At 40.5% G+C, this 27523-nt stretch overlaps 1 protein-coding gene across 7 annotated transcripts in view; it reads right to left on the bottom strand.

Annotated features, from left to right (window-relative positions):
• EPHA7 (EPH receptor A7) overlaps positions 1-27523 on the bottom strand; it is a 366507-nt gene that overhangs the window by 18344 nt on the left and 320640 nt on the right. For 2 of the 7 annotated variants that reach the window (XM_069606448.1, XM_069606449.1), the window contains exons 11-17: positions 21692-21877; positions 20400-20423; positions 18778-18839; positions 17195-17305; positions 16784-16993; positions 14720-14869; positions 7562-7755 (exon numbers count right to left, since the gene is read on the bottom strand). In XM_069606448.1, coding sequence (XP_069462549.1) covers positions 7562-7755; positions 14720-14869; positions 16784-16993; positions 17195-17305; positions 18778-18839; positions 20400-20423; positions 21692-21877 — 937 coding nt within the window. The remainder of the gene's footprint in view (positions 1-7561; positions 7756-14719; positions 14870-16783; positions 16994-17194; positions 17306-18777; positions 18840-20399; positions 20424-21691; positions 21878-27523) is intronic. The other 5 variants (XM_069606450.1, XM_069606451.1, XM_069606453.1 and 2 more) reach the window with 3 other exon arrangements.

Below are 27523 nucleotides of genomic sequence, written 5' to 3'. Positions count from 1 at the left end.
TATTTTCAACATAAAACAGCTAATCATATCCTAAGAATGCATTCAGGGTCCGGAGTGAGGCACCAAACACGTTTTTCTGTCTATTCCACAACTTAGGTGCAGAACCTGCCCACCCCACTTCATGAGTAGGGCATACTATGCTTTTTGGCAGAAGTCGACTACATATATATATTACTCACAGTAATCGTATTTTGTATGCTTGTATCTGCTTAGATCACATGCTGTGCATAGGCAGACATCTAGTGGAAGCTGCAGAGTATTACAGTTTGTTTTTCGAAACTCGAAAAGGGACGTCGAACAGGGCGTGCCAGTAATACTATCCCTAGTGTGACGTCCCCTGTACCCATGATCCCTCACGCGTGTAGGACCCTCAGTCTAGTCGGACGCATGTTGCAGAGTTCCTTAATAATATTTCTGGTGGTTGTTTCTGTTTAGAATCACATGCTGCACATCTTGCACTATCTAGTCACAGGTGTTGAGTATTGCTAGATTGCTAGTTGTTTTTCAAAAGTGAAAATAGGCTCATTCCTGTCATACTATCTCTACCCTGCTTGCGCCCCAATACCCCTTGATGCCTACATGCTTAGATTGTTCATGTTCGATGTACCTGAGAGCTGTGAAGCAAATAAGGAGGCTGAAGTGGTGTGAAATATGCTGCTATTTGTGTGTATGCCTAACTCAGTGGAGGCTGGGTGAGCGCATGTGATTCTAAACAGATACAAGCCCCAGAAATACCATTACTCAGTAAGTAATGTTTGTCTTCTGGGACATATAATAATAATAATAATAATTAATAATAATAATAATAATAATAATAATAATAATAATAATAATAATAATAATAATTATTATTATTATTATTATTATTATTATTATTATTATTATTATTATTCTAAACAGATACAAGCCCCAGAAATACCATTACTCAGTAAGTAATGTTTGTCTTCTGGGACATATGAATCTATTTGTATTCACATGCTGCACATATATCAATGAGCAGTGTTATTTTGGGGGTGGGTTTGTTTATGGCAAGATAGCAAACAAATTGTGTAATACTATCTGTCCCGCTGAAGAGTTTACCCTTGTTTGATTATCTGTACAGTAATATTGGGTAAACGTGCACAGAGCTCAATGTGGCAGTTTTACAAAACAACCCTATCGTAACACTGGCTACAAAAGCCACTGTGACCCCCGTTCCATGTGTTTAATGTGCCCTGGTGCAAGCATGTGGCATGCCTGTATGCAGTGCAAAATCCATCTAAAAATACTTCCTTTTGTTACTGGATTACCTTCTTGACCTGGTTCAAAATAGACAATAAATGTGCTTGTTTTTAGAGTTTGCTTTGTCCCTTCTAAATAGTACACCAACTCTCCCATTGCCCCCCTGATATCCAGGGAATGTAGCGATCTTTATGTCTAGGTATGTCTTACTTGGAAGAAAGCTGGCATGAATGTACTGATTGAAATGGACATGGTTGAAAATAGTATGCATTCTGAAGAGCACTGTATCTTTGTGGGCTCCAAGAAACAGTTCATCCACTGACAGTGCCTGTAACTCATTAACCTTTCTGATGGAAGTAATAGTCCATACAAAGTATATTTTAAATGTGGAATGTTCAAATGGAACAGCATTCATTTGTACAGTACCACACCGAGATACCTCAAAGGAGCTGGGTCTGCTACAGGTGGGGGAACTATCTTTACACCTTCAAAGAAAACTTTAAGCACTGGAACTTTTCACCATGACATTTTGTTTGTGAAGTGCTATAATCTGCTAATCCTTCTAGATGAATTTTCAGTGAGTTGAATACCAGTCCTGAATCGAGGACTTAGAAAACCTAAGTTTGCAAGTTTTTGGGTATACACTTTATGGGATTGATGGCAAATTTATAACACGAGAACACAAAAAATGTCCATTTATTCAAATGGCATGAGCATGAAGTAGATGGAAGTTGCAAATGGCAAATTCTAGGACTTCATGGGCAAGCTAATAAATCCATAGTTTCCTGCTGTGAGTGCTTTAACTGCTGGGCTAGAACTGTTGTGTTATGGGTGTGTGTAGTAGTCTGAACTTGATTAGAGGTTGCACCACTATCTGTTTTGTATTTTGTGTATAACTCTGTATGACAGTGAATATGGTAGAAAAGCATAAACAAACATCCCTCACTAAGTTATCCATAATAGATTTCTTAATGTCCAGAGGAGAAAGATTTTTGGCATTGTATAGTGTATTTGAGGCACTAATATATACAGCTGTCACTCAACACTTGTGGGAGATTTGTTGGAGCACTTCCATATTTAACTCTAATGTGGGTTCTTGTAGAACTTGTCTGGTAGGAAATTGTCTATTTCTGGCAGTTGTTGGCTCTGGAGATGTATCTCTTTTAGAAAGCACCAATATAATCTCTGCTATACTGCACATGACAATGTTATCAAGTGTGAGATTTGCAGCGGTATTATCCATTCTGATGAGAATGCTCTTTTCTGATATCTGTTTTTAAAAGCTCAGTAGTGCTTTGGGAACTGCTTTGAGCTAAAGGACATTGATATGAATGTGTGGTGAAGTAGCCCACTGCTCTGTGAAGGGTGTGGAGATGTGATCCTCACACTTGGATGGATGCTTCAGTGGTAAAAGTATTCTTTACCGGGGGACTTTGGAAAAGTTTTCAATGCAATAGATTTTCCATTTTTGCCAACTATGCCACCACTAGACCCACTAGTCATATTAAGCCATCATTTGTCTAACCACTGCTGTATTAATCTTACATACAGTGTACAATACCATCATGCCCAGCAGTTTCATGACCTTTCTTACTGTGACCTTCTTTTGAGGCTGATAAAGGTGAACTGTTTCCAGAAAAGTATTCTTTCCTTTGATTGGTATAGCATAGGCTTTGCACTGTTTATTTCTGCTCCTTGGAACTTTTTTATTTGGAACGGAATACAGCCAGACTTTGTCACATTTATTGAGAATCCCAACTCATGCCACAACATTAGGGTGGCTTGTTTTTTCTGGCTTCACTGATTGGTACAATTCCCTGTTATGAGCCAGCCATGCAGTCAGGGGTACACCTGTATTCCCTGCCCACTTTAATGGGCCTCCACCATTGCCAGAACCTCTGTGAATACACATGGTTCTGATGTTATACCAAAGGTTAGTAACTTGTACTATAAATGTTTGACACCCAACTTGACACTGAGATATTTTCTATGTTTTTGGAACATGGTAATATGAAAGATTGCATCTTTGATGTCTAACGATGCCATGCAGATGCCCATTTTATTAGCAGAATTTACTCTTGTAATGTTATCTGAAACCTTTGCACCTTAGTGAACTTGTTTGCCGGGGAAGATTGAGGTCCACACGCCTTGTGAGGTTTTTCTTGGGAACCATAAATTATAATGGGTAGGTGCTCATGTTGAGCTACCGCCTCTATTACCAACTTTGCGAGTATGGGGGCTATCTCCTCTGCTAACAACTGCTGGTGATCTGTGCTTGTGCTTGGTGTCAGAGTTCCTTGGAAAACATATTTTAGGTGCTGGATTGGAACACCATACAGTATCAGTCTTTCATAGTGTCTAGAGGCAATGTTTTGATGTTATTGCCTCCTATGAGTGAACTGTAGAATACTTCCCCTACTCGGGCTGCATAGGAGGACACTTTGCATGGGTAGTTATTGAAGGGTTTTAGCTTCACGCTTAGTGGACATGATCTTTTCTCTGCCTCTTCTATCTCAATGTTCTCGGTACCAGGGTTTGTGTGCTTGAGTTTGTTGGTATCCTTGGTGGGTCATGGGCCACATGCCCTGGATGGATTGAACAACGTGCATGTGTTGTAGCAAGAAAATGGGTGTTGTGGCGGGTCAGAAAAAGGACCCAGACTCTTAGAGGACATTTGAAAGCTGTGTTTATTAAAGAATAAAAATAAGGCCTACCTTTCACTGTGCTATGGGATGTTCCCTATCTAATAAACTAACGAAGGTTCTTGTCAGGCATCTGTGAATGGCCATAAGAATCTGTCCACAGTCAAGATTAAACCTAACTGACCCTACCACTATTCTAACAACTAAAGACAGGAGAATGATTCCCTTCTCCTGGGCTTTGCTTTGTGCAAACAACTTCTTCCTGATTCTTCTTAATAGGTGATTTTTAAATAGTCTTTTGTGACTCCTTTAATCAGTTTGGGTATCTCTTCCAGGACTTTATACTTTTGTGTCTTCTCAAAATCAGGCCTCTTTGACCTGGTAACCTGTCTTAATAGTCTCTGTTTCGCTATTTCCTTTTACAATGCAGGTAATTTTCCCTTTTCCCAGGGTAATGATATCCAGCTTTACAACTCTCTTGAGATTCTCTTCTCTTGGGTTTAATTCATAATTAATCTTTATAGTCTCTGTGTTTAGACATATGTGTCATTCTGCCTTTCTCACCAGGCATTTCTCCTGTGATTTATGTACATCTCTACATTTTTATGGCTTTCAGGTTTATTTCACACCCATCACTCAATTCTCTTGCTTTCCAGGTTATACTTTCATTACATTGACTGGGAAGAGTATGAATAACCCCATCACGATCTCCTGGCTGCCACCTTGGTTTCCTGTTTTCCACGTTGATTGATATGATATTTGTAATGATTGATATGATATTTATAATGTGCCTATACATAAGTGTTTCAAGGCACAACCTGGTATTGCCTGGTATTTTCAGGGATAAAATCACAGGGGCCTCTCTTCTTTGGGGATGTGTTCTGTTCTCAACTGCCCGGCTTCTCTTCCTCCTTCAATGTCCCCTACTTTGTAGTCTCCTCAACGGATGACCGGCTCTTTGTGTAACAGGAAGTTATGTGGTTTCAAGTTTTTAAGATCTCTCTAGTCATGCCACTAGGATCTGCTTCTCGCTCTCTCCAGCTTACAGAATGCTGCGTGTTCAGCAATCTGTTTTTGGTATGTGAGCAGTTATCAAACCCGCAGGTTTCCCCGGTCTCACAGTCTCCCCCAATCTCAGGTACTACATTGCTGTGGGGATTCCCTTGATGAGATTCATGTCCCTCTCTCTCCACTTGTTGAGGCGTCTCCGTCCTCTCTATCCTCTTCATCAAAGTTAAATGGAACTTCCCATTTAAAGGGACATGAACTGTTTCTGGTTGTTCTCTCTTCATACAAGTGTCTGTATGGTATTTATAAGGAAGTTATTTTGGGATATCCTTTAGGTAGTTCCTCACAGGAACAAGAGTCCTTGTCACCACAGGCAGAGTCTCTCCTGGTGATGTCCCACTTTCCTCGACCCCTAGGGAGGGTGTTGCAAAGGAAGCTCACTTCACTAGCCTCACAGGGGGGCTCCCCCTTGGGGAGAAGCGATTTGTCACAGTGTCAACAATCTTCTGTGGTTGGCCCCTGATCCCTTGAACAGGAAACGTCTTTCTGTAAGCTGATGTAATGCATGTCATTATGACTGGTTCTGATGGGGTGTTATATTTCTTCTCTATATGTGTGTTAATTGCTTTGCAAATAGCAGATACCACCACAGAATCTTCTAGGCACTTCAAAAATTCCATGAGCTGAATATATTGTGTTGTTGTTTTTGACTCATCAAGAGAGTCCCTTACAAAGTCTTTCCCTTCTGCCTCCATGGTAAAAGTAACATTAAGCCTTGCTTTTGCCATCTGTAATAATGTGTCATATGTAAATTAATCCTCTCTTCAGGGTTATGCTGAAGTTGGCTAAGTTTCCTCTTGAGATTAAATATTGTAGTCTTCTGGTTCACTGGCACCTCTTTTCTCCAGAAGGTTGCTCTGCAAATCAGTAAATGTAGAGGTAAAATGTGTGTCCTTATTAATCTATTCTTGAAGATTTGGCAGGTGGTTTACCTTTCCCGGTATGGGAATGATCCTTTTGTTTTTTCTCCCTCTCTTCCCTTTTTTGAATAAGCAAAAAGACATTTGCTAGTGTCTGTGACAAAGTATTTCCGGCTAAGAGAGTGTATCATTTTCTGTGAGATCATAGATATGTTCTTGTCCTGCAGGGTATTCATCTTCCGCTCCTTCTTCCTCGTGTTCCTCTTTTGAAAATCGATTCTTGAGTGTGTAGCATGACAGGAAGTGTAACCTTTGGGGTGATGGAAGACTGTATAGTTGTTTGTTTTGGGCTTGTTTTTGGATGCCATGTATCTTAGCTTTGTGTTTTTTATGTTCAATGCCTATTGTTTTTTTCATGTCGTGCATCTCAGCACTCTGCCTAAAGGCATCCAGGCCCCCAGTTTACTTTTACAAGGTACCATGCTTCTCTGTGCCATGTCTACTGGTGGCAGGTTTCCTTCTGATTTACTGCTCATATTCTTGCTGGACAACCACTTTGTTTTAGTACTTGCCTTATGCTTCGGCGTGGTGCCTTTAGGTATTGACTTGGGTGTTTTATCCTCTGCAGTCTTTTGGACCACATAGTGTGCCTCCTAAACAGGTCCTCCAGCGAGTTCATCAGCAATGGTAGCTGGCTGCTTAGAGTTCTTCTGGATCTCTCTCTGTGGAACGTGAGATAAATTGATCACCTCAGTGTCTGAAGCATTAACCCCCTGATAACTCAATGTCAGTGCATCAACCAGGGTGAGCCAATATTTCTGTGTCCATGGCATAAGCCATCCATCACTGCCCTTCTAGACCTAAGTGTTTGTGGCGTGAGATGTTGGCATACCATCCATGCATTCCTGGAATGTCCTCTTAGTACACAACAGGTGGATTCTAGATGTGTGTGTATGTGTGGAAAGCATGCATGCCATTTTGGGCATCATTTAAATGGTGTTTTCTCCATGGACATTGTCAAGGTCAGATGTTGGAGAGCTTAAATTTAAATATGAAATAAACATTTTCCTCTTTTTATATGATCTGTCTGTATGTCAGTTGCACCAGGAATGCCTTGGGGGTAGAAGGCCATATGGAGCCACTAGTCTGAGCTGATTAAATGTTGTTGATAGACATAATCATGCACTGTTTCCCAATTCTTAACCTGTTACCACTGTTTGATACCATCTCGCACCATTCTTTGGTGCTGACTCTGGGTCACGGCCATCTTGATCTCAAAGTCAAAATCGTATTCCTTTCCCCCCTCCAGTCACCATACAAATGGCAGAAGAAAAAAACAATCCAAGTGCATGGGCACACACAGGGTAGAGATAGTATGACAGGGATGCCCCTTTCGATGGAAATTTCAATTTGTAAAAACAACTATTAATACTCCAAACCTAAGACTACTTGGAAGAATATACACAGCATATGAATCTTAACAGCTTTGCAAGCCCCATTGTAAGGGCGCTCAAAACGTTAAGCGAGTGTTATGATAAAAAACAAGTGAACAATACATAATATGCTGCAACATCTGCGACATGACAAACTAGAAGCTAAGAATTCAGAAAGTGACCCAATACTTCCCTGTTTCTGCATCAGACAGAAAAGCATGCAGCCTTTTTAGCCAATGACTTCCCTTAGAAAAATGTTGCATTTGCGGATTATACATAATTTGTGTGTGATTTCATGTGTTGTTTTAATCAGTACAATCAATTTCAATTGCCTTACCTGCTGCAGGTCCCAAGGGGAGTTTTTAAGCTGGTTGGGTTCCGAATCATTTTGTCTAGAATTCCAACAATTTGTTCAAATTTAGGTCTTTCCCCTCGCTCCTTTTGCCAGCAGTCCAGCATTAACTGATGAAGGCCATTTGGGCAGTCCATCGGTGCCGGCAAGCGATATCCCTCTTCTATTGCTTTGATTACCTAAAGAGACAGTTACCTTTACTCAGTCAGTCATAGCTTTTGAATAAGTGAGAAATTAGTGAGAAATAAAATAATGCACTCGCATTCACCTTACATAACCATCATTAATATGCTAGGTATGCCTCAGATCTAAGCCTAATGAGCTGATATTCTCAAATGCAATTGGGTACAGAGTTAAATGTCATGTTACAAAAATGATTGGCATTTTAATGTATTCTTCCTCAGCATCAGGGACCGGGCACTGGATTGGCCGACCTCTTTCCTCACTAACCGCCCCTTCCCAGTTGCAGCTGGGCCATTTCTCCTCCACCACTTCATTCTCTACCTGCGGCATCCCCCAGGGCTCTATTGTATCGCCATGGCTCTTCAATATCTATCTCACCCCTCTAGCTCCCCTGATCTCATCCTCCTCTCCTAATTTCCAGTGCTATGCTGATGACACACAGCTTTCCTTCAAACTTCCCTCCTCTACTCTCTGACCGCTATCTAGGAATGGTGTGCTGCTGACAACCTCTGTATTAATGTCAGTAAGACAGAGATCCTTCTTATTGGGACACCTGTGCTCTGTTTCCCTCCTACCCTCTTTCCGCCTTGCTTGGGCCCTGCACCCTCACCATCCTGTGAGGCCAATACCTTGGGGTCATCTTGTACTCCTCTCACTCCTCCACCCCTCACATCGTTTCTTTACCTCTTTCCCTTCCTCGGTAATCACAACAGCACTGAGACTGGCCGCCTGGACCTTCAAAAACCTTTCAAATCACCAGGCCCCTGCCCAGTTGACACCAACACTGCCAGTGTGGGCCCCCTACCTGACGGTTGTTTCCCACCCTTGGGGATTCCTCTGCCCATAGCACTTAGCCAGTGACCTCCTCCCCTGGCACCGAATGGCACTTCCCTCCCGGGCTCTCACCAGCACTTGCCCATACCTTGCTCCCTCCCACTTCCCCCTCCCTTCCCTATCTCCTGTGTTTCTCTTCACTGCACTTGCACATCCGAATGCTACAAGGCCTAGTAGGACCACAATTGTATATCTTCATTTGTTGCCATCATTATTTACTCCTCTTGCTCCCTCCCCACTTTGCCTTGTGACACCTGGACACACCATTTTGTTATATAAGCACCTAACAAATGCTCAACATATAAATAAATAAATGCATGTGAATAACATTGCATTGACATCTACAGAAGCCTCTAAATAAGAATAATACCAGTGTTCGCACAGAGCAGGTTCTTCCTTTTAAATCATGAGTGTGCTATGAGGTATCATCATTTGATCTATAGAATAGCCAGGGTTGCCCTTTAGACTACTTAGAATGAGTGCCGGATGGGTGAAATGTATAGTTTTTCACAATGTTAGTGTCATTTGGGTATTTTGAGGGACATGTTAAACCTCATAGAAATTCATTTTATTTTGGGTTCAATTGTATAAACTGCAGGCTCTAAAATCTAGAAATCTAGAAATTCTACATTGATATGGCTACATTCATATGATGTAAAACACCTCATAGTTCAAATATATGTGTGGTATTTATTACACAAATATAAACCTGTTTTATTGTTCTTAAACGTTTTTCTTGTGCTGCTCTGTCAAATTGATGTTTAAAACACGTTTCCTTATCAGACAACTTAAAGATCTCACTGGCCAAAATGAAAGGTTTGTAAACAGGTCACACTTTCAGGTAGTAAAGAGCAAGCAGCTCAAGTATTGAATGCTTGCTAAATACATCATTGAAAAATATACAAGGCAGGATATGGTTCTCCTAAATGGAATGACCTACAACATACTGTCAGTGACTCCAAGTCAGAGGGTTAATTTTTTATAGAATCTCCCACTTTAGGCACCTGAATATGTAGGTCAGGGTTCAAAACAATGATATCAGCTGACATTCATTACACAGGTTCTGAGCATGTGTCGATACGTTTAACACAATGTTAAGAACAGTGATGGAAAAAGAATGCAATTAAGACCAGCTGGCCTTTCAGAGGCATACCCCTTTCAAATGCAAAAGGACAAATGTCAAAGAGAAAAGGGTTTTGATCAGATTTGTTTGTTTTGATTTGTTTTTTAATCACCATAGGGCATACATGGGCATTATTATGATGACAGTAAAAACATCTGGTATGTTATGAAAACTTCAGTTTTGAAAATACCTTCAAATTGTGATTTGGGATTTCGTGGCATATTTACTGCAGGTCGACATGTGTTTAAAATAACCTCATTAGTTCATTTCACATTTGTTTGACTTATTTTGAGCAACATATTTATATATATATTCTGTAGAAAAAACTTTAGTTAAGGGACAATTAAGGTGATCAGACATAATGCATAAAACACTTGAAATTCAATAGATGTGGGAAGTTATGATTATCTTAACTCAGCATCCCCTGTTGATGACCTCTAGGAACTAATGATGTGTTATTTATGTAGAGCTTAAACCTAAGCACTTTACTTACAACACATATACATACAATATCACCCAACCAGAGTTGGTACTCATTTATTGACCTCAGAAGGATGAAAGGTTGAGTTTTCCTAGCTGGGATTCGAACCTACAAACTGCAGATCACAGCCGAGAGCGCACAACACACTGAGCTATCTGGCTGTCCTTTAATTCTTTAGGTCATTGTGAATCCCATCTGCATTGTGTGTACTCACAGACTTTGCAACATGGGGCGTCAAGTTAAAACGATCATCACTACCCACATCGACTGAATTGCAAGGGTTTTGTTGCATTAAATCCGTACACATTCACTGCCTCTTAACTAACGTTTTTTTTAGTGAATTTCAAGGGTTTTGTTATACCATTGTTTATTCAAGGGCCACCACCCATGGCCAGTGGCCATGGGTACATGTTGCATGAATAGGTTTCTTTACGACCCGCTAGCCATGGCCTTCGGCCGAGGCCACTGTACATCTTCAATCTATAGGTTTCCTTGGGGCCCACTAGACAGTGAGTATTGCATTCGGCCATGCCCACTGTATATTTAAAACACTAGTTTCTTTCAAGCCAACTATCATGGCCTTGCCACTGTACATATGGCAATAATAGGTTTCTTTGGGGCCCACCAGACATGGCCTACGGCCGTGGCCACTGCACACATTGCACCAATAGGTTTCTTTGGGCCCACTGTCACAAAGACCCATTTCGCCCAGCCTACTAGATGTGAACACAATAGATGCACCCCCCATTTATTTTTCCCTCACTTTCCATTACCCCAATAATTACTGCAGTAATTACAAGACTACTACCGCACTAATGTTCCAGTGATACATTTTTTTTGTTTCAAAGTGTGCCTTCAGTATACTGCAGTGATCTTGCGAGATTCCCAGCGAGATTCCCGTTATTGCCCATATAATGCAGAAATGTCCAAACTCTAACTGGCTTCCCAGACTACCCCCAACTCCCCAAAATGTCCTCTTTCCCCCTCCCCACCTCTAGCCTCATGCGATGTCAGCCTTTTTCCTCCTCTGAATAGCTTTTTTTTCACTTTTCATTTTCACATTTCCTTGATATTAGCGTAGTAATCGCTCATATCTAGTAGATAAAAAGGTGGCTTTTCATTTCTGTAAGGCCACTCTGCTGCAAAGCACCCTGGGAGATATAGGTATATTTTCGGAAGAAGTGGGCCCCTCGTACCCAGTCAAGTATTTTAAAAACGACTGAACGGAATAACCTCAAACCTTTTGATTGTGAGCTGCTTCTGGCCTCCTTAGTTTCTAGGAGACCCAGTCAAAGGTCGCCAGGGACAAGTTGAGTCATTTGTTCTGCATTTCCACTCCAGAAATCCTATCTGGCACCTGCAGGGGTCCACCGCAAAACAAAAGAAGCGATGGCTGGAAGGTTTAGAATTAATCTTTACCTGTGGCATTACAAAGAACGATGGTCTGGAGGGTTGCCCAGAGCGATGCCAGAGGTTAAGATTAATTCTAAACCTTCCACCCATCACCTCTTGTTTTGCGCCAGCAGGTGTCCTCACCACCGTTGTGCAGAATCCTAAGTCCAGTGCACAGGGTGCAGAAAAGCCCTGATCCCCACCAGTTTTACTGAGGTGGGTAGAGAGTAGAGAATTCCTCTTGATCAAAGCATTAAGTTTCTCATCTAGGTCAGAGTATTTTGGAATAGGCTGTATCCCCAAGTAAAATCCAATTGAATCCTTCGTGTCTTGGAGTCCAAAGATGAATTAACTTATCAGGGCCCCTTGCAAAGGCAAAACGCAACAACATATTGGTCGAAAATGTAAGACCACTAATGGTTACAAAAGATGGCACAGCCTGGTTCACAGAACTGGGTCATGTCTCTTCTCCACAGTAAAACGGGAGTCAATTTACATTTTTAGATTCCTAGTTGTAGCTCACGCAAGGATTGTGAAATGTAAACATGAGCATTCTTGTGTGAATGCCTGCGGTTACATGCTAAAGCATTCACACAAAAGAGACATGTTTTGGACTCAAACGAAATTCCAACAATTCGAAAATACTTTTGGGAGAATATATAGTACTGTGTCAAGGGTCCCTATTAATAAATCACATTTACAGCTGGTGTCATTATTTTTTTTCGTTCAGAAGTAACTACAACAAAAAATACACGTTGGAACATGCATGAACGTTCATTGTTTGATAGATTAAAGAAATAACTGCTTAACAATATTACCAAATATACTTGGATCATTTTAAAAGAATCCAAAACGTTTAATGCAACCAGTATTTCTTAAGCATGAGGGGAATGTAGCCAATATTTCCGAAGGACAGCCAACGCTGCTATTGAATTTCCATGGACATACTTCACATTAATTACAAGACGTGTATTGTTCTTTGAAGAGAAGGGGGATCTGCATGAATGTGTGGTGAAATGTCTATATATTAACAAGAAGATGCGTCATGGTCCATATCGAGGCAGTGGAAAGAGAAGTGATATGAAGTTAAATTCATTAAGACTTATACACTTCAAGGTTAGACCAACATTTACTGAGATGTGCATCATGGAGCAAGGCATGTGTATGATATGCAGCAGTAGACGCCTTTACAAGGTTGACTGGTTTAGACACACAATCCCATAAAACTGATAGAGACACATTATTTATATTGTAAAGAAGAAACACACGGGAACACTTGGAATATGACACTGAAAACGTGTGCGGCATTTGAGGTTATAGTATTAAAAGGAAAGCATCTTCTCGTCAACAGGCCACGATGCTGTTAATGAGTTGTACGTTTCCCCGGCACACTCTGTCAACACATCTAGTGCCAAAGCGAATTATAAGGCAACACAGGATTTGACGACTTGGAAACCTAGCAGGAGTGGTTCGTTGACTGACAGCTTTCAGAAGCCCTCTTCTACTTAGGAATTGACCAAATGTAGAAGGTACCACCTTAGCAGTCAATGGACTGAATGCCTCAAGCATAAGCTATTAACAGAACAAATGTGCCCAACCAATTAAACAATGAAAACATGCATAATGCAGCAAAATTCAAGTGGCCAATTCCCGCAACCCTTTCCTCCCAGCAACTCCTTTATGATAACAATGTGCTGCAATTTTGGCCATGGCAATAAGCACACTCTAAATCTTTGACAGTCGGTCTGCCCTTTAAATATTGAGAAGCGGGTTCAGATAGAAGTTAATATGAGAAATGGTGACTTACGTGTGACTTTTTCCTTTGAAGTCTATTCGAATCTTATAATAATGTACTATCAGTACACCCTCTCCTGCAGCACCTCGAGATGGTAATTGTAATTCCTATGTGAATAGGCCCCTTAGTAATTTCACTCTCTCTTCAGGTGATCATTTGGATTGCTAATTTGTGAAAATCCCACATCGGGATAAAACCCACTATGGAATTGCAGGCCAAAGTGTACACACTCATATCTTTACATGTAGTTATGATATACACCCTACCTCCTACAAGAGACAACAATTGAGTAGACATCTCTTGCTCAGCCTATTAAATAATGTTTCTGGATATTTATTTGGACCTAGCTCACATTCTCTTAAGCAATGCCAGTTTTCTGTGCTCTGCTAAATAAAAGTGGTTCATTAAAAACTATAACCTCCACATAGCTTGATCAACATTGTTGAATGATGTTGCAGGGAAGCCATACCTTGTTCAATATCCACTAGTAATTAAGAGGGCTGTTCAGATTTAATATTGTTTCTGTGAAAACATCTGATGCAGAGACCAATAACACTACCAATAGTGAAGTAGACATCGCTGTTGAATGTTTTTATCAACACATCAAGTGTGAAGACTTCTAGAAACTATTAGTCTATATATGTTTTAAAAGCAGACTCTGAATGAACACACTTTTGCATGTTCAACTAAGGCAATGACATATGACTTGACTGTGGGTATCAAGAAAAAACATATTTTGCAGTCTGTTACCGCATTGCTGTAGATGCAACGGAATTCCTATTTGCAATGTTGTATAGGTTCCTATACGTTTTTTCTAGTACCCATAATATACCTACCTATGATATTAAGACGTGACAGATTACCTAGTCATGTGAAACTATAAAATGCAATATAATTAAAACGATATTATAACAAGACCTAAAGCACTTTGTTTTAACATATTGCACAGTTTCCAGAACCCTTAAATAGCAGGTATTTTTATGCCCTGCTGAGAAGTCATCTTATACTCTTATAAGACGCCTTCATTTTTGGATCCACTGCATAGGAAATCTTTCAAAATACATGAAAGACTATTGAGTGTCTTGGGATTGTAAATAGTTTCTATTCACTGCCCCAATGATTTATTTGAACTTATTTTGACAGTCCTCAGCATCTTTGTTACTTAGACATGTCAAATATGCACAACTATGTGCCCTGTTATTGGACCCACCATTGATTTCCTTAAAGATTTATATCGATTGTTAAGTCCAAAGGTATGGACTGGTTAAATTAACTCAGCATATATTACAGTAGTATTATATGGATGTTAACAGCTCTAAGTTGTCAAATACATACATCTTGATTGGACATGTCCCAGTATGGCCTCTCTCCATATGACATTACTTCCCACATAACAATTCCATAGCTCCACACATCACTGGCAGATGTAAATTTGCGGTATTGGATGGCTTCTGGAGCTGTCCATCGCACTGGAATTTTACCGCCCTATGTACGGAAAATGAGAAGTTCAGGTTAGTCATTTGCATGAAGCAGTTGTTTGTTTTTACAAATTAAAAAAAATAATATACCTGCATTAGAATACACATAAAATTGAGTGGATTCATAAAAAACAGCTTTCCTCTCACACAAATGTAAATTCTCAGACTCATGCATGTCTTATTTGCAAAGCCAGCTGTGGGTGTATATTCTAAGGTGTGAACATGCTGCGTCTGTCTAAGTATGCACTTTATAATTCCCTTTGGAAGCATGACCCCGCCTAAAATGATCTCTTATTTAGATAGTTATTGTACCTTCTTCACATATCAACAGGTTCAGCAGATCATGTGATGAAGGTTGGACCTCAAATCATAGACAACACATGCTCAATCACATTTGATGATCAGCTCCAATGTATGATTGAAAACCAATTAATTAATTATAAGCCTACATCCCAAGACTTTTTCAAGAGTAAATATTGGATCTGGAATAAAAGTGCAAATCTAGTATTTATTTAATCCTGGAATTGCCTTCCTATATGAATATTTCTGCTTTAAACATCTACATGGTCTAAAAGCAGATGCTGCCACCCACAGGACACTATCAAAGCAGCCATTGATGCAAGGTTGATCAATGCCGTGTGTGTTGAGTTAATTGGCTGTCTTAAATACAACAAAACCATTATGGTGCAAATGCTTCATTAAAAAATAAATACAAAAAAAACTAGATAGTGAGCATACTCATTTAGTCAATCTCCGATTTTGTAGAATGATGTGTGAAGAAACCCATCAGATCTCAGCAGGTTGCATTAGTGGATCTGGGTGCTTTGAATCCTCAAAGCCTAACTTCCATGTTGGCTATTGCAAGGAGCCTTCCCGATATTTCCAGATGATGGGAAATTAGCATGTATCGGCTCTTAACATGTCAGTTATTTTGAATTCTTTGACAAACACTACTTATGGATTACATCCTCCGTAATCTTAACCTGTTTCCCTGTATTTGAAGAGGATATAATGTGTAATTATTAGTCACAACTATGCTCAATTACCATGCACTGTGATTTCTTCTGGCTTGTGATATGAACACTGAAGTCCAGGCCTTCCTGTCAACACATCTGAACTATATTCATGTCCTAGAGCAAGGGTATTTGAGCCCCCCTCAGATATCTTTAAACATAAATCCCATCAGACATAGACCGTTTAGTCAATGGCGGGGGATAATGATACGTATAGTCCTACCCATGTGGAGAGCCACAAGTTTCAGACCCCTGCCCTACAGCAGAGGCTCCTTTGGACCTACTTCAAGCATATCATTCCACAGTGTGCAATTCCTTCCATTCAGACACTGTATCCTTTGTTAAGGGCATCAAAGCCAAAATAACTCAATTTTTGATTGCCACAGTATTTAAGGATCTGCTATATGACTATGCTCTTTAGGGCTGATGGGAGTTGTGGTCCAAACCATCTGGTGAGCCAAAGGTGTTAAGCCCCTGTGCTAAATTCTTGCACAACTAGCCAATTCTCCTTCTAGTCAACCAAATACCGCCTGCATACAATCTTCACATTACATTTGAACCTTGGTGAGAATGCTTTCTAATATGAGCTTCTATGTTTTGTGAAGTCCATCTTACACAAGATGGACAAGCTTGGAGGTGCGAAAATTGAAACATCCATTAGCCAAACAGACCGAAGAGGATATTTCATATCTTAATGATTAAAGGCTACTTTTATGCTTCCTTGTAATAAGTATAAAGAATATAGTTTATATTTTTGAAATCCAAATTAAAATCATAGTAATTAGTAATTACCATATCTAATTACTGTATTTTTCATATACATGATAATAAATGATGACAAATGTATTTATAAACAATGAGGCACCGATAATCAAATCATTCACAATTATAATGTTTATCTGTCTTACCGTAGTGGTGTAGACTGCTTCTGGATCATCTTCTATAACTCTGGAGAGACCGAAATCAGACACTTTACAGACAAGGTTGCTGTTGACAAGAATGTTCCGGGCAGCCAGATCTCTGTGCACGTATCCCATGTCAGCCAAGTACCTCATACCGGCTGCAATCCCTCTGAGCATCCCAACTAGCTGAATGACTGTAAATTGTCCGTCATGTTTCTGAAAGAATAATGAGAGCTGTACTGTTATTCTGGCTATGATAATTTTGTTCAAAAGATGCCTGTGTTTTAGGGATCATGGATGACATTTTGTGATAAACGAATGTGGCAGAATATGTGAATGTAATCATATTACCAGCATGCCTTGAACATGAATGGATGACTATGCATGAACAGGGTAAGCCGCCAAGCCTTCTGTTACCTGCGAATTTGTTCCGGGTGCGCTTAGTGTTTGGACTTTTACAAACGGCATGGTCTGGGTGGATCCTGACCGCTTAGATTTTGAAGGTGAAGTCAACCATTCCAAACAACTCTAAAGCAGAAGATTATTATATTTATTTGTTTAGGCTTGCATGATGTGGAAATGGGTGTAACATATCTGTAAAGATTAAGGCTGTGTCTGTGTTTGCCAACCCAATTGTTTACATGTGTTCTACATGAGAGGATCATTTATAAAATGGTGCTCTTTCATGCAGCAAATACATGTTTGGAAATGTGTTCTGTATCAACTAGCATTCACTATATTTGGCAAACAATGGTATTTACCATTCATAATAACTTGCATTCTTCGATTCCTGCGCACTCTCTATTCACTCTATATGATAAAACAGCCACTTAGTGGACAGTATGAGAAGCCTTGCAAAGAGGGGATCAACACACAACATTCACAAGTTCTCTCTCCCGCCACATTCATCACCTATATGATTCCCCATTATTATTTATGGCTGTCCAACTCAGACTAGAAAAAAACAATGGTACTGTGGGGAGGTAATGACGGGCAAAGGGGCTTACGGCATAAGGTGCAGCCTTTTTCTATAGCAGGTGTACTGTTATGTCCCCCTGCTTCCATTATCCAAATCTGAGAAAAGGGGGTGAGTGGGTAGTTGGCAGTAGCCAGCGAGTGCAGCGTGGTGCAGGACAACACATTCAGGACCTTTCCTTGACAAAACTGAACGACAACCTTAGTGTTGCTGTCCAAAGAGTTACTCTTGAAGAATAGATGCACAATGAAAAGAAGGTGATTACCTGAAGTTGACAGTGGAGGCTCATTTATAGAAAATAAATCAGAATTACCGTCTTAGAAAATGTGGCTGTGTCCTCTTTTCTGAAGGTTGTTAACAGTAACACATCAGAAATGGCTAAAGTGGACTTTGTTCCCATTGATCAAAAGTGCCCTTCGTAGGGCAGCTGAGGATGCTGCTTTCTCTCTCGAAGGCCCAGAAACACAGATTCAGCAGTGCTAGTATTCACTCTGAGTGCTGCATCCATGATCACTAATATATCTTTGGATCAGTTGTAATGGATGTATGATAATGATCCAGCAACCAAGTCTTCGGGTTCAGAAACCGTTTGAGGGGTGAACAATGTGCCATTATTTCTGAGAGAGGTGGCCCCTTTCTTATGGTAGAAGCACTATCCTGCCTTTAGCTAATGACAGTAGATCAGATGAACAATTATAACGGACCCATATCATGGGAAGTAAGGACGATAGTAAAGGGTATCTTTTCTGAGCCTGTGGATACATTTTAGAAGGTGTAGTGGGGTTGAGGGCCGAACCTCAGACGTTTGCGTCCAACTAGGAGGGTGGTACATAATACTCTGAATAGACAGGCATGAAAATAATACTGCACTGATTTATGTATGTACCATTTACTGTGACATTGCAGCTATCCCACATGGTTAAAATAATCTAATTTGAAAGCTTTATAACATTTTGGTGATTTTGTTATGTTAAGCAATTGTCATGCACCATTTGCAGTCTAATCCTTTTTCTTATAGACTTACCCTCAGAAATGCATCCAAGGCTCCGTTTTCCATGTATTCTATCACTATCATTACAGGTTTCCCTGAAAGTAAGAGATATATTAATCTTTGAAGGCACAGTATGCATATTCAAAATTCATTCCTGTGATTCTTTGTAGATATATATCACTGGAAAAGTAACCAGGACTTAAACAAGAGAAGTAAAAAGAAAACAATGCTATCGCTATTAATGCACAGTGTAAAAAAATAAAAAATGTAAACATACGTTTTCTTTAGTAAAATGTGTTTTCATTTCTTACTAACTTAGAAGTACATGGAATAGCAGAATAGCACATGTATTCCTTTCTCCTCAACATCTCCCAGCTCTACTCAGCACTCCTTTTTCAGTTAGGTCAATTTATCCATTACAATATACATTTACATTTTGTTTTGGAGGTTTGGAGATTTAGAACCCCAGTATTCCAAATCTCTCTCATATGACTCATCTGCTGTAAATCATAATGATCCTCTATATTTTGGCACATGTTATCTTTATTTCTCCATTGAATTGTAAACTCTTGTTAATTTGGATTTATTCAGATTTACAGCCTGATTCATGGAATTATCTGCGCGTAAAACACAGATTTGCGCTCCCTGTTTGAGGTATGGGGATTTTCGGGCAGAATGGCGAGCAAATCTGTGTTTTACGCGCAAATAATTCCATGAATCAGGGGCTTAGCTTGGTTTATTTTCAATAAACATTATCTGTACCCCTTTATTTTCAGTGTCCTACATTTTTATGGAGTTATTTTTACTGTGGACTATTCAGCCCGGAAATATAAATTCTGGATAGATGCAATGGTACTATTGCAGAAAATTCTGGAGTAGTGAAGAGATGATCTAGCAATGAAAGGCATGAAAGCTTGCTGTACTCATGGAATTTAGGTGCAAACCGTGGGCAGGATTTAACAAGAAGTTCAGCAGGAGTAAGATTGACATGTACGTGGAGAGGACTATGGGAATCAGAAGAAAGTTCCTCTGAGTATTTTTACATTAGACTTGATATAATCCTGACTTTCTTGCAGTAAGTCAGAAGGTCTGAGTTAATAAGAGTTAATTCTTTTGGAAATCAAAGGTCGCTCTCCAGGTTTAAGTGAAGGATACGTCAGACTTACTGCTGCTAACTTCTTTTTCAATTCTGCACATGGACATCATCAACACGCTAGAGAGTTTCTTTTTAGATTGTTCAGGTGAAATGCTGAGACATACATAAGCTATCAGTGTTATTTAACATTGCTTGAAAATAGTTTATGCTTTGAAACACATTGTGTATAGGCGCTATATAAATAAACGATCATTTCATATCATATAATATATGCTTCACACATAGAATTGCAACACCATAACATTTATGTTCGAGGTCTTCTATTAACAAACTATGTGAAGAACATTCACAATGCACGTCCCGAAACAGACATGGATTAATGGTTCTTTTTTAAAAATGATTATTCCCAGTTTTCGGTTTCCCAAGAACGCTCACACAAAACATGGCTTTATATGACTGACCACTGATGACTAAAAGTTTCACACGAAAGGGAGTTGCTATGGTATATGTCATTGTATAACTACTAAATTGATGTATTTAAATTGACATAAACAATCACCTTGAAGGATTTTTTCGCCCCATTCTTTGGAAGGCAAAAGGGAAAAAAAAGGAAACAAAATTACTGGCAGCCAGTTCCATTTGCTTGACTGCCTCTGTGCCCCCCTTGCAGCTAAGAATTAATCACCTGCCATGAAAAGCAACATATGAAGCTAGGGATTTAGCATTCCCTGAACATAAATAAAAGCAACCCTTGGAAGGAGATCAGTTTTAAGGTTTTCATGTTCCAAGTGCCCTAGAAGGGATTTTGTGTTTGGTGCCATAAGAATATGCTATGGGGACTTTTTGACATTTGTCATCAGAGGTTTTCCCCATTAGATATCTCTATCCAGCCGATTGCAAACAGATTTGTAGGAAGCAAGAGGCCCTGGCACTTGTCATCAATCATGTGAGGAGGTTAAACACTTGCTCCACAGCCTCTAAGAAGTCTTTTTTTACACTTATCTCAAAGCATTTTAGGAAATGAAAGGGGCTAATTCAAGAAAATGAATAGGTCTGGAAATTGAAGACATTGCTACCATATATTGGCTAAAGTAATTCAAATGGCATGGACTGGGAGACCACTTCGTCATCTATGAAATTTCTTCACAAAGGAAAGAAATTCCAGTATAGGGAACAGTAAGATACATTGCAGATGGAGGCTACGCCATTTTGTGCCTGCTTCTGAAAGCAAATTGTATGTCCATGGTGATTAAAAAAGAAAGCATGCGTTCAGTGAGTTTGCGCAAGCGCATTCCTGTTCAAAATCGAGCAACTCCCAGCCGTTAGTAATCTCCCTGGCTGGGGTCTAACCTCTCCCACTAAAAGTGCCGTAAAGCAGTGCCAGAAGTGGAACAGAGTTAGGGAAATTTGTTTCCACCTGTTCAGTTTGTCCATGCATTTGTGCCCTCTTCCCAAATCTGACTTATGAATAGATGCAAATTGCAATAGGGGGGAAGGGAATTACATGTGTTCTACTTTTTAACTGGGTCAACATGATCTACATGTGTTGGTAGATGTGTACCTCATTTCCTTTGCCTGTCAACCACCACTACTTCAACCACATTTATTTAGCAAATGCAATGTGGGTGGAGGTACCCCAACACTGCTCAGTCTCAGATATATTTGTGCGTGCAAATGGTGTATTCTCACGGATGCAGTGCAGGAATCTTGCTGTGCATCGCCATTCTGTGAATAGTGTTCAGTTTGCTGATGCAAAAATGCATTTGTGCTTGCAACAAACTTGATGGTGCGCTCTACTGTAATGTAAAACTCAAAACATATTCTCTACAGTAGATAGTTATCCAAACTCACCTCGGGTTACAACTCCTTCCAAATGGACAACGTTTGGATGGTCAAACTGCCCCATGATACTTGCTTCACACAGGAAATCTCGCCGCTGTTTTTCTGTAAAGCCAACTTTGAGGGTCTTTATGGCTACTGCAACATCTCTCTTGCCTGGAAGCTTTAGGCGACCACTGCACACTTCGCCAAACTCTCCTACAAAATAACATAAGATATAGGTTTTTAAATACAAATAACAGTTCATGTTAGCAGTGTAGAAAAAAGCAACAGTGGACGAAATTCACATGACACAAAAAGTACCGTTTTGGATTGAACGACTTCTTTGCACAGATGCTTCTGAGCAACACGCAGGATATAGCCATAAGAATGCAATGTTGAAATGGTTAGAAAACCACATAAGAGGAATTCATTATTAAATAAAGTACACTTCAAATGTCAGGGGAAGGGTCAACAGTACCCATGAAAACATATAGCAGACCAAATACCCATGAACAAATAGATTCTACTTGTGAGATATTGGCGCAATATCTAACTCCCAAAGAGACAAAATTACCCAGATGACAAAATAGTACTCACCGCGCCAATACCACACTTGCCAGCAGTCAAAAATGCATTACACCCATCTATACTAAGAGGGAAACTTCTCTACCAGATTCCTCCAAAGGGTCACAGAATTGTTGGTAGAGATAAAATCAATCTGTTTATTTTGAAAGTAACACTAAAAGGAGCACTGGACATGGAGAGGCTCACAGTCAGAAGTGGCTCGTGGATAATGGATGAGGAAGCGCTGATCTGCCCGTACCCTCGCCCATTATGGAGGTGCCACGCCTAAACTATCAAAACGATATGAGGAAGCCTAGCTGAGAGGCAATGTGCTCACTTTGGAAGCAAGACGACACGGAGCAACACAGGTTCGATCCCCAGGTCCGTGCTTAGAAACCTCTGGGTATTAAGCGCATTATAAATAACCTATCATATCATAAAGGGAAACCTGGTTACCCTTTGGCAGTTTATGTTCCCCAGCGTGCATGCCCAATGGCCATGCGAGGCTGGGAGAATTTTCTTCCTCAGCCCTACATTCCCCATTGGGGATGTAGGCTATGGAACTGCAATTCTGAAAATCGGTATGCTTCCTGTTCTTCTGCATGGGTGCCAAAGGTCCCCCGACAAGGGAGGTGGCATGTTGGCAGGAACAGCATCCGCACTAGCACTGAAGGTAGGTGTAGAATTGTGTATGTTTGATGCATATGTATTTTGTTACATATGTATGCATCCTTATGTGAATGAAAGAGTGTTTGATGCATGGGTGCGGCTGTGAATGAGCAAGTGAATGCTGTGTGAATAAGCCAGTGAATGAAGTGTTAATGTGTGGATTTGAAATATTGAGTGTATGAGTGAGTGAATGTGCATGTGTTTGTGTTGGGTTTGTGCCAGCCCGGGATGCTTATTTGGTCTCGATCTAGCCATTTCTTACTGTGACATGACATTTTTTACTGGGTCTCAATGATAAAGCAAGCCTTATACATGTTATTTCATGGCTAGACTGGCATTTTGGTACAACCAGTACACCTATTCCTTACTTTTGCATGACCTTTTTTTACTGGATATCTGTGATCAAGCAAACATGATACTTTGTTTTACGTGTCTAGATTGGCCTTCACTGGAACAGCCAGTTAGGTCATGTTTTCTTATTGTGGCAATGCATTTTATTTGCAAAGCCAACAGGAGTATGTTCTTACATGCAGGTACTGACAAACATTGGCAAAGCTTGATTGGGCATGTTTTCTTATAGTGTAATTCCTGGCATTATGCACAAAACAAACTTGAGTATGGTCTTATATGAGTATACTGGCATATGCCACCAGCATACATATTTAAGGGCACAGCCAGCGTGAATATGTTTTGTTTATAATGGCACGAACTGTGGGGAAAGCCATCTTGAAAATGCTTGGGGAAATGCTCATGTGCACTATTGGTGACTTGCATCTATTGGGTCTTTCCGTGAATTACACTTCAAAACCGATTGCAACTTTCTGACTTTTTACACAATTTTTCACCGAAAATATGCTGTATCATATTATAATTCATAATGGGCCTCATTCCGAGGCTGGAGCTATCCATGGAGTAAAGAGCACCATGGTAAGCAACCATGGAGCTATTTACTCCATGGATATCCGGCATGGTGAATGGAGTAATTACCGGTCCATTCCAAGGTTGGAGGGGCTGTTAAGTCCCCATTCACCATACCGGTTCCCCATCCCCATTCCTGCCCCCATAGGGCTCAATGGGAATGGGGAAGGAGTAAATTACGGCACCGTAAATTACGGTGCCGTAATTTACTCCAAGGTCCCTTTGCGGGTTGGATTTTTAACGCCTGCTAAAAGCAGGCGTTAAATGCCAACCCGCAAAAGGGAACTCGGAATATGGTGGTAAGTGTTAACGGTCACCGTTGCCATTAACGGTGACCGTTAACCCTTACCTCCAGCCTCGGAATGAGGCCCAATGAGTTTAAAAGTGTTCTCAGAGGGGGACCTGCCCCCCTAAACCACCATTGGTTGGTTCAAGTTCCCTCACTGCACTCGGCCGTTCTCACATATTTGTGGCACATATTTACACCCTCCAATAAAAAGGTTCACCCTCCGCCACTGGTCATGGTGGACAATAGCTGGCAATGTGGGCTGCAAGCAAGTTCCTACATCTCATAAGGTGCATAGCATTTATCTACTACTGGCAAATACATCTATACAAGATGGATGTATCGGGGGAATGGGGACAACACACTATGCACACACTCTCCAGCTTCAGACATACATTCTTAAGACAATTACCTTCCACAATACAAAGCTCAAACAAATCACAGAAGGTGCCTGAGTAAACGCTCCACATAATTTGTAAACACACAACAATGCTCTGTGAAGAATACAAGTAAAACCAAGGAATAGTGAACAAGCTCAAATTAATTCAATGGTGTGAGCACTAGTACATTCAATTTCTGTAATAATGGATTCAATCTCATTAGCTTAGACCTGAATTACTGGTGTGGCATGCCCTCCTGTGCCCAAAGTGGTCCCCATTCACTCAAGCCGGTGTATTCATTTGGCATTCGGTAAACATGCTTTGTGAAAGGAAGCGGAGCAGACCTAACACTTGTAATGTGATGTGCTTTTGGACTGGGTAGCACGAGGGCAAAAGTCCAACTACCGAAGCCTGCAAGGGACAGTATCTCTAGAGGAAGTGATATATGGCAATCGTCATTAGGGCACCTCTGTCTCTTAAAGGAAAATGGTATAAAAGTCAGTAGTGTTGTCTGCCACGACCCAGGTGGGTCAAAGGCTAGAACTGGATTTGCAAATGCTGATCCCATGGTAAGCCCTGCAAGGCATATGCGATCGAAAATTAACCACGTTGGGCCTCATTACAAGTTCTATGGTGCAGGGAAAGAAATGGTACTAATTCCGTTACCGACACTTTTTTTTGGCAGTAACGTAATTCCCACATTTTTCCCACATCACACGTGATCCATATCACAGGTGTCTCAGTAGCATGCTCGTTGTTTATTCCTATCACATGTAGCCCTAGCCATCAGTGTTAACAGGGTTACTGCTGTAACTTGTTGTCACAAAGCAGCTGCACAGGGAAGTGGAGTAAGAACCCAAGTGCCTTAACTCTACTTTGCGGTAGCCTCCACACACTGAGGACAAAGCATTGTCATTGCCATTGACACTTTACAGCTTATGCCAGGGCCATAATTACCTAAAGTGCCAAAAGTACCAAAATAAATATGTTATTACTAAGAAAATTAAATGTCACTGAAAACCCTTTTTTCACTCCGACAGACAGAAATTATGTGGTTGGGAAGGGGAGACATTCACCTTTACAGTAATGTTCTAAATGCCTCCAACCAGGCAATCGTGGCAGATTGTTGATGACCTTGAAGAGTCAATAGATCTTATGAATTGCTTTAGGGATTGATATGATATGATATGTTATTTATAACGTGCTTAATACCCAGAGGTTTCTAAGCGCGGACCCGGGGATCATGTTGTTTCGAGGGCGAGCACGTTGCCCGTGAGCTATCCCGAGATTAGTGTACTAGCACACTACTAATACTTACGCCACCTCTCAATCGGAACAATTCTCCTCCTGGACCTTTAAAACCATAACAAGAGACCATTAGCCAGTGGAGATTTGCCTTTTTCAAATAAAACACAGAATGGTCCAAATAATTCTAGCAAATCTCAAGGAAGCAGTACATGGACGGAACCACCAGGCACAAGGTTTATGTTGGCAATGAGGGATCTATGTGATTATTGCGACGGCCGAAAATGCCGACTTTTTTTAACCCTTTAAACCACATATATATGCATGGGAGACCCCCTGCAGCGTCTCCCATATTAATATTATATTCTATACCCCCCCACATATGTATGTGGTGGAAGGGGGGGTAAAAATAAAAGTCAGCATTTTCGGCCGTCGCAATTGTCATGTCGACATTTTGGTACGATTCTGCAATGAGGGATGTGGTGTAGTTCCAAAGCCGAGCTACACTACACCACGCACCCTATTAGGCCCCACCACCCCAGAATCAATACATAGCATACATTGTTTTTTTAAATTTAGGTGGCAGCCACATGCCCAAGTCGCCACAACCAGTGTAAAATTCACATGACACTACCCTATTTCCAAGTCCCACCAGTGAGGCGGAGGATCAAAGCTATTCCCCAGAAGAACAATTATACAGCAATCATTAATTTGGAAAAACAAGTGAGTGATTTCTGCTGAGAATATTTAGCTGACCACCTTATTAGCCCGCAAAGACCTCTCAAATAATATGCACTCTAAGGGCTTAATTCACAGAAGCGTTTTATAATGGCAAAACCCCACTGGAAAACGCTCTGTGAATTAGGCCCTTGGATACTTCCAGTCTACAAGGAAGAAGGCATGGTTCTCCTTTCCTACTAGGTGAGGGAGGGTATAAAGAATGTTACAAATCACAACCCTCGACAGGTGAAACCACAACAAAGGTACCGTTAGGAAAGCAAATCTCCATCATGCGCCAAGGTCTTCCATAGTATGGCAATACGTTTCAGATCATCTGCAAGAGATCTGTGCCTCCAGGCTGCTCTGCCCACACCTCCCCCCAAACCAACACAAGTTTTGCCCAGTCGGAGGGGACCAATACTTCCCCTTTGCGTATTCACCTTTTATTTCCCTTAACTCTTCTTGGGGTACATTACCACGATTGTGGGTATAACCTTATTAGAAACGGTTCTATGTCCCTTCATTTCTGGATTCTGTTTCGATGAGTTTTTACGGAATTTATTTTCTTGAAAAAACGAATTGAAAAATATTTTTTATGGGGGGTTCGACGAAAAGTATCCCTTCTCCCCTACAGTTTAAAGTCTTTTCCCAACCCCGTCTATCCCTTTTATGCCCTTAGCCGCCCTCCTATATTTTTCAATGAGTTTTGTTTGAGAAACGAAATTTGGCAAAAAACGAATTAAAATATAATTTGGCGATGAATCTACGTCATGCCATTAGAAACAATGTCATCATGTTGACTTCATAATATTGTGATGCTGTGTGGTTCCTAACTAGCAGGCATGGAGCGCAAAGAGATAATTCAAGGAACTGACAAACAGGATTATCAATATCAATACAATGCCTGTATGTTATTGGAAGAAGTACATGTTTCAGGTATAACAAAAAAATAAAATAATTGTGAAAGGGTTTCCCTATTTTACAATGTGTGTATGGGGAGGCTGCACTCATAATCGTGCACCGACGTGAGCATGCACAAGGACGATATCGATGAGAACTACTTCCCGAAAGTTCAACTCA

Source organism: Ambystoma mexicanum, chromosome 4p (genome assembly GCF_040938575.1).
Source record: "Ambystoma mexicanum isolate Mex_15411 chromosome 4p, UKY_AmexF1_1, whole genome shotgun sequence".
In the NCBI taxonomy this organism is placed as follows: domain Eukaryota; kingdom Metazoa; phylum Chordata; class Amphibia; order Caudata; family Ambystomatidae; genus Ambystoma; species Ambystoma mexicanum.
Note: the sequence above shows the minus strand (reverse complement) of the source record. Positions and strands in the feature narration are given on the sequence as shown.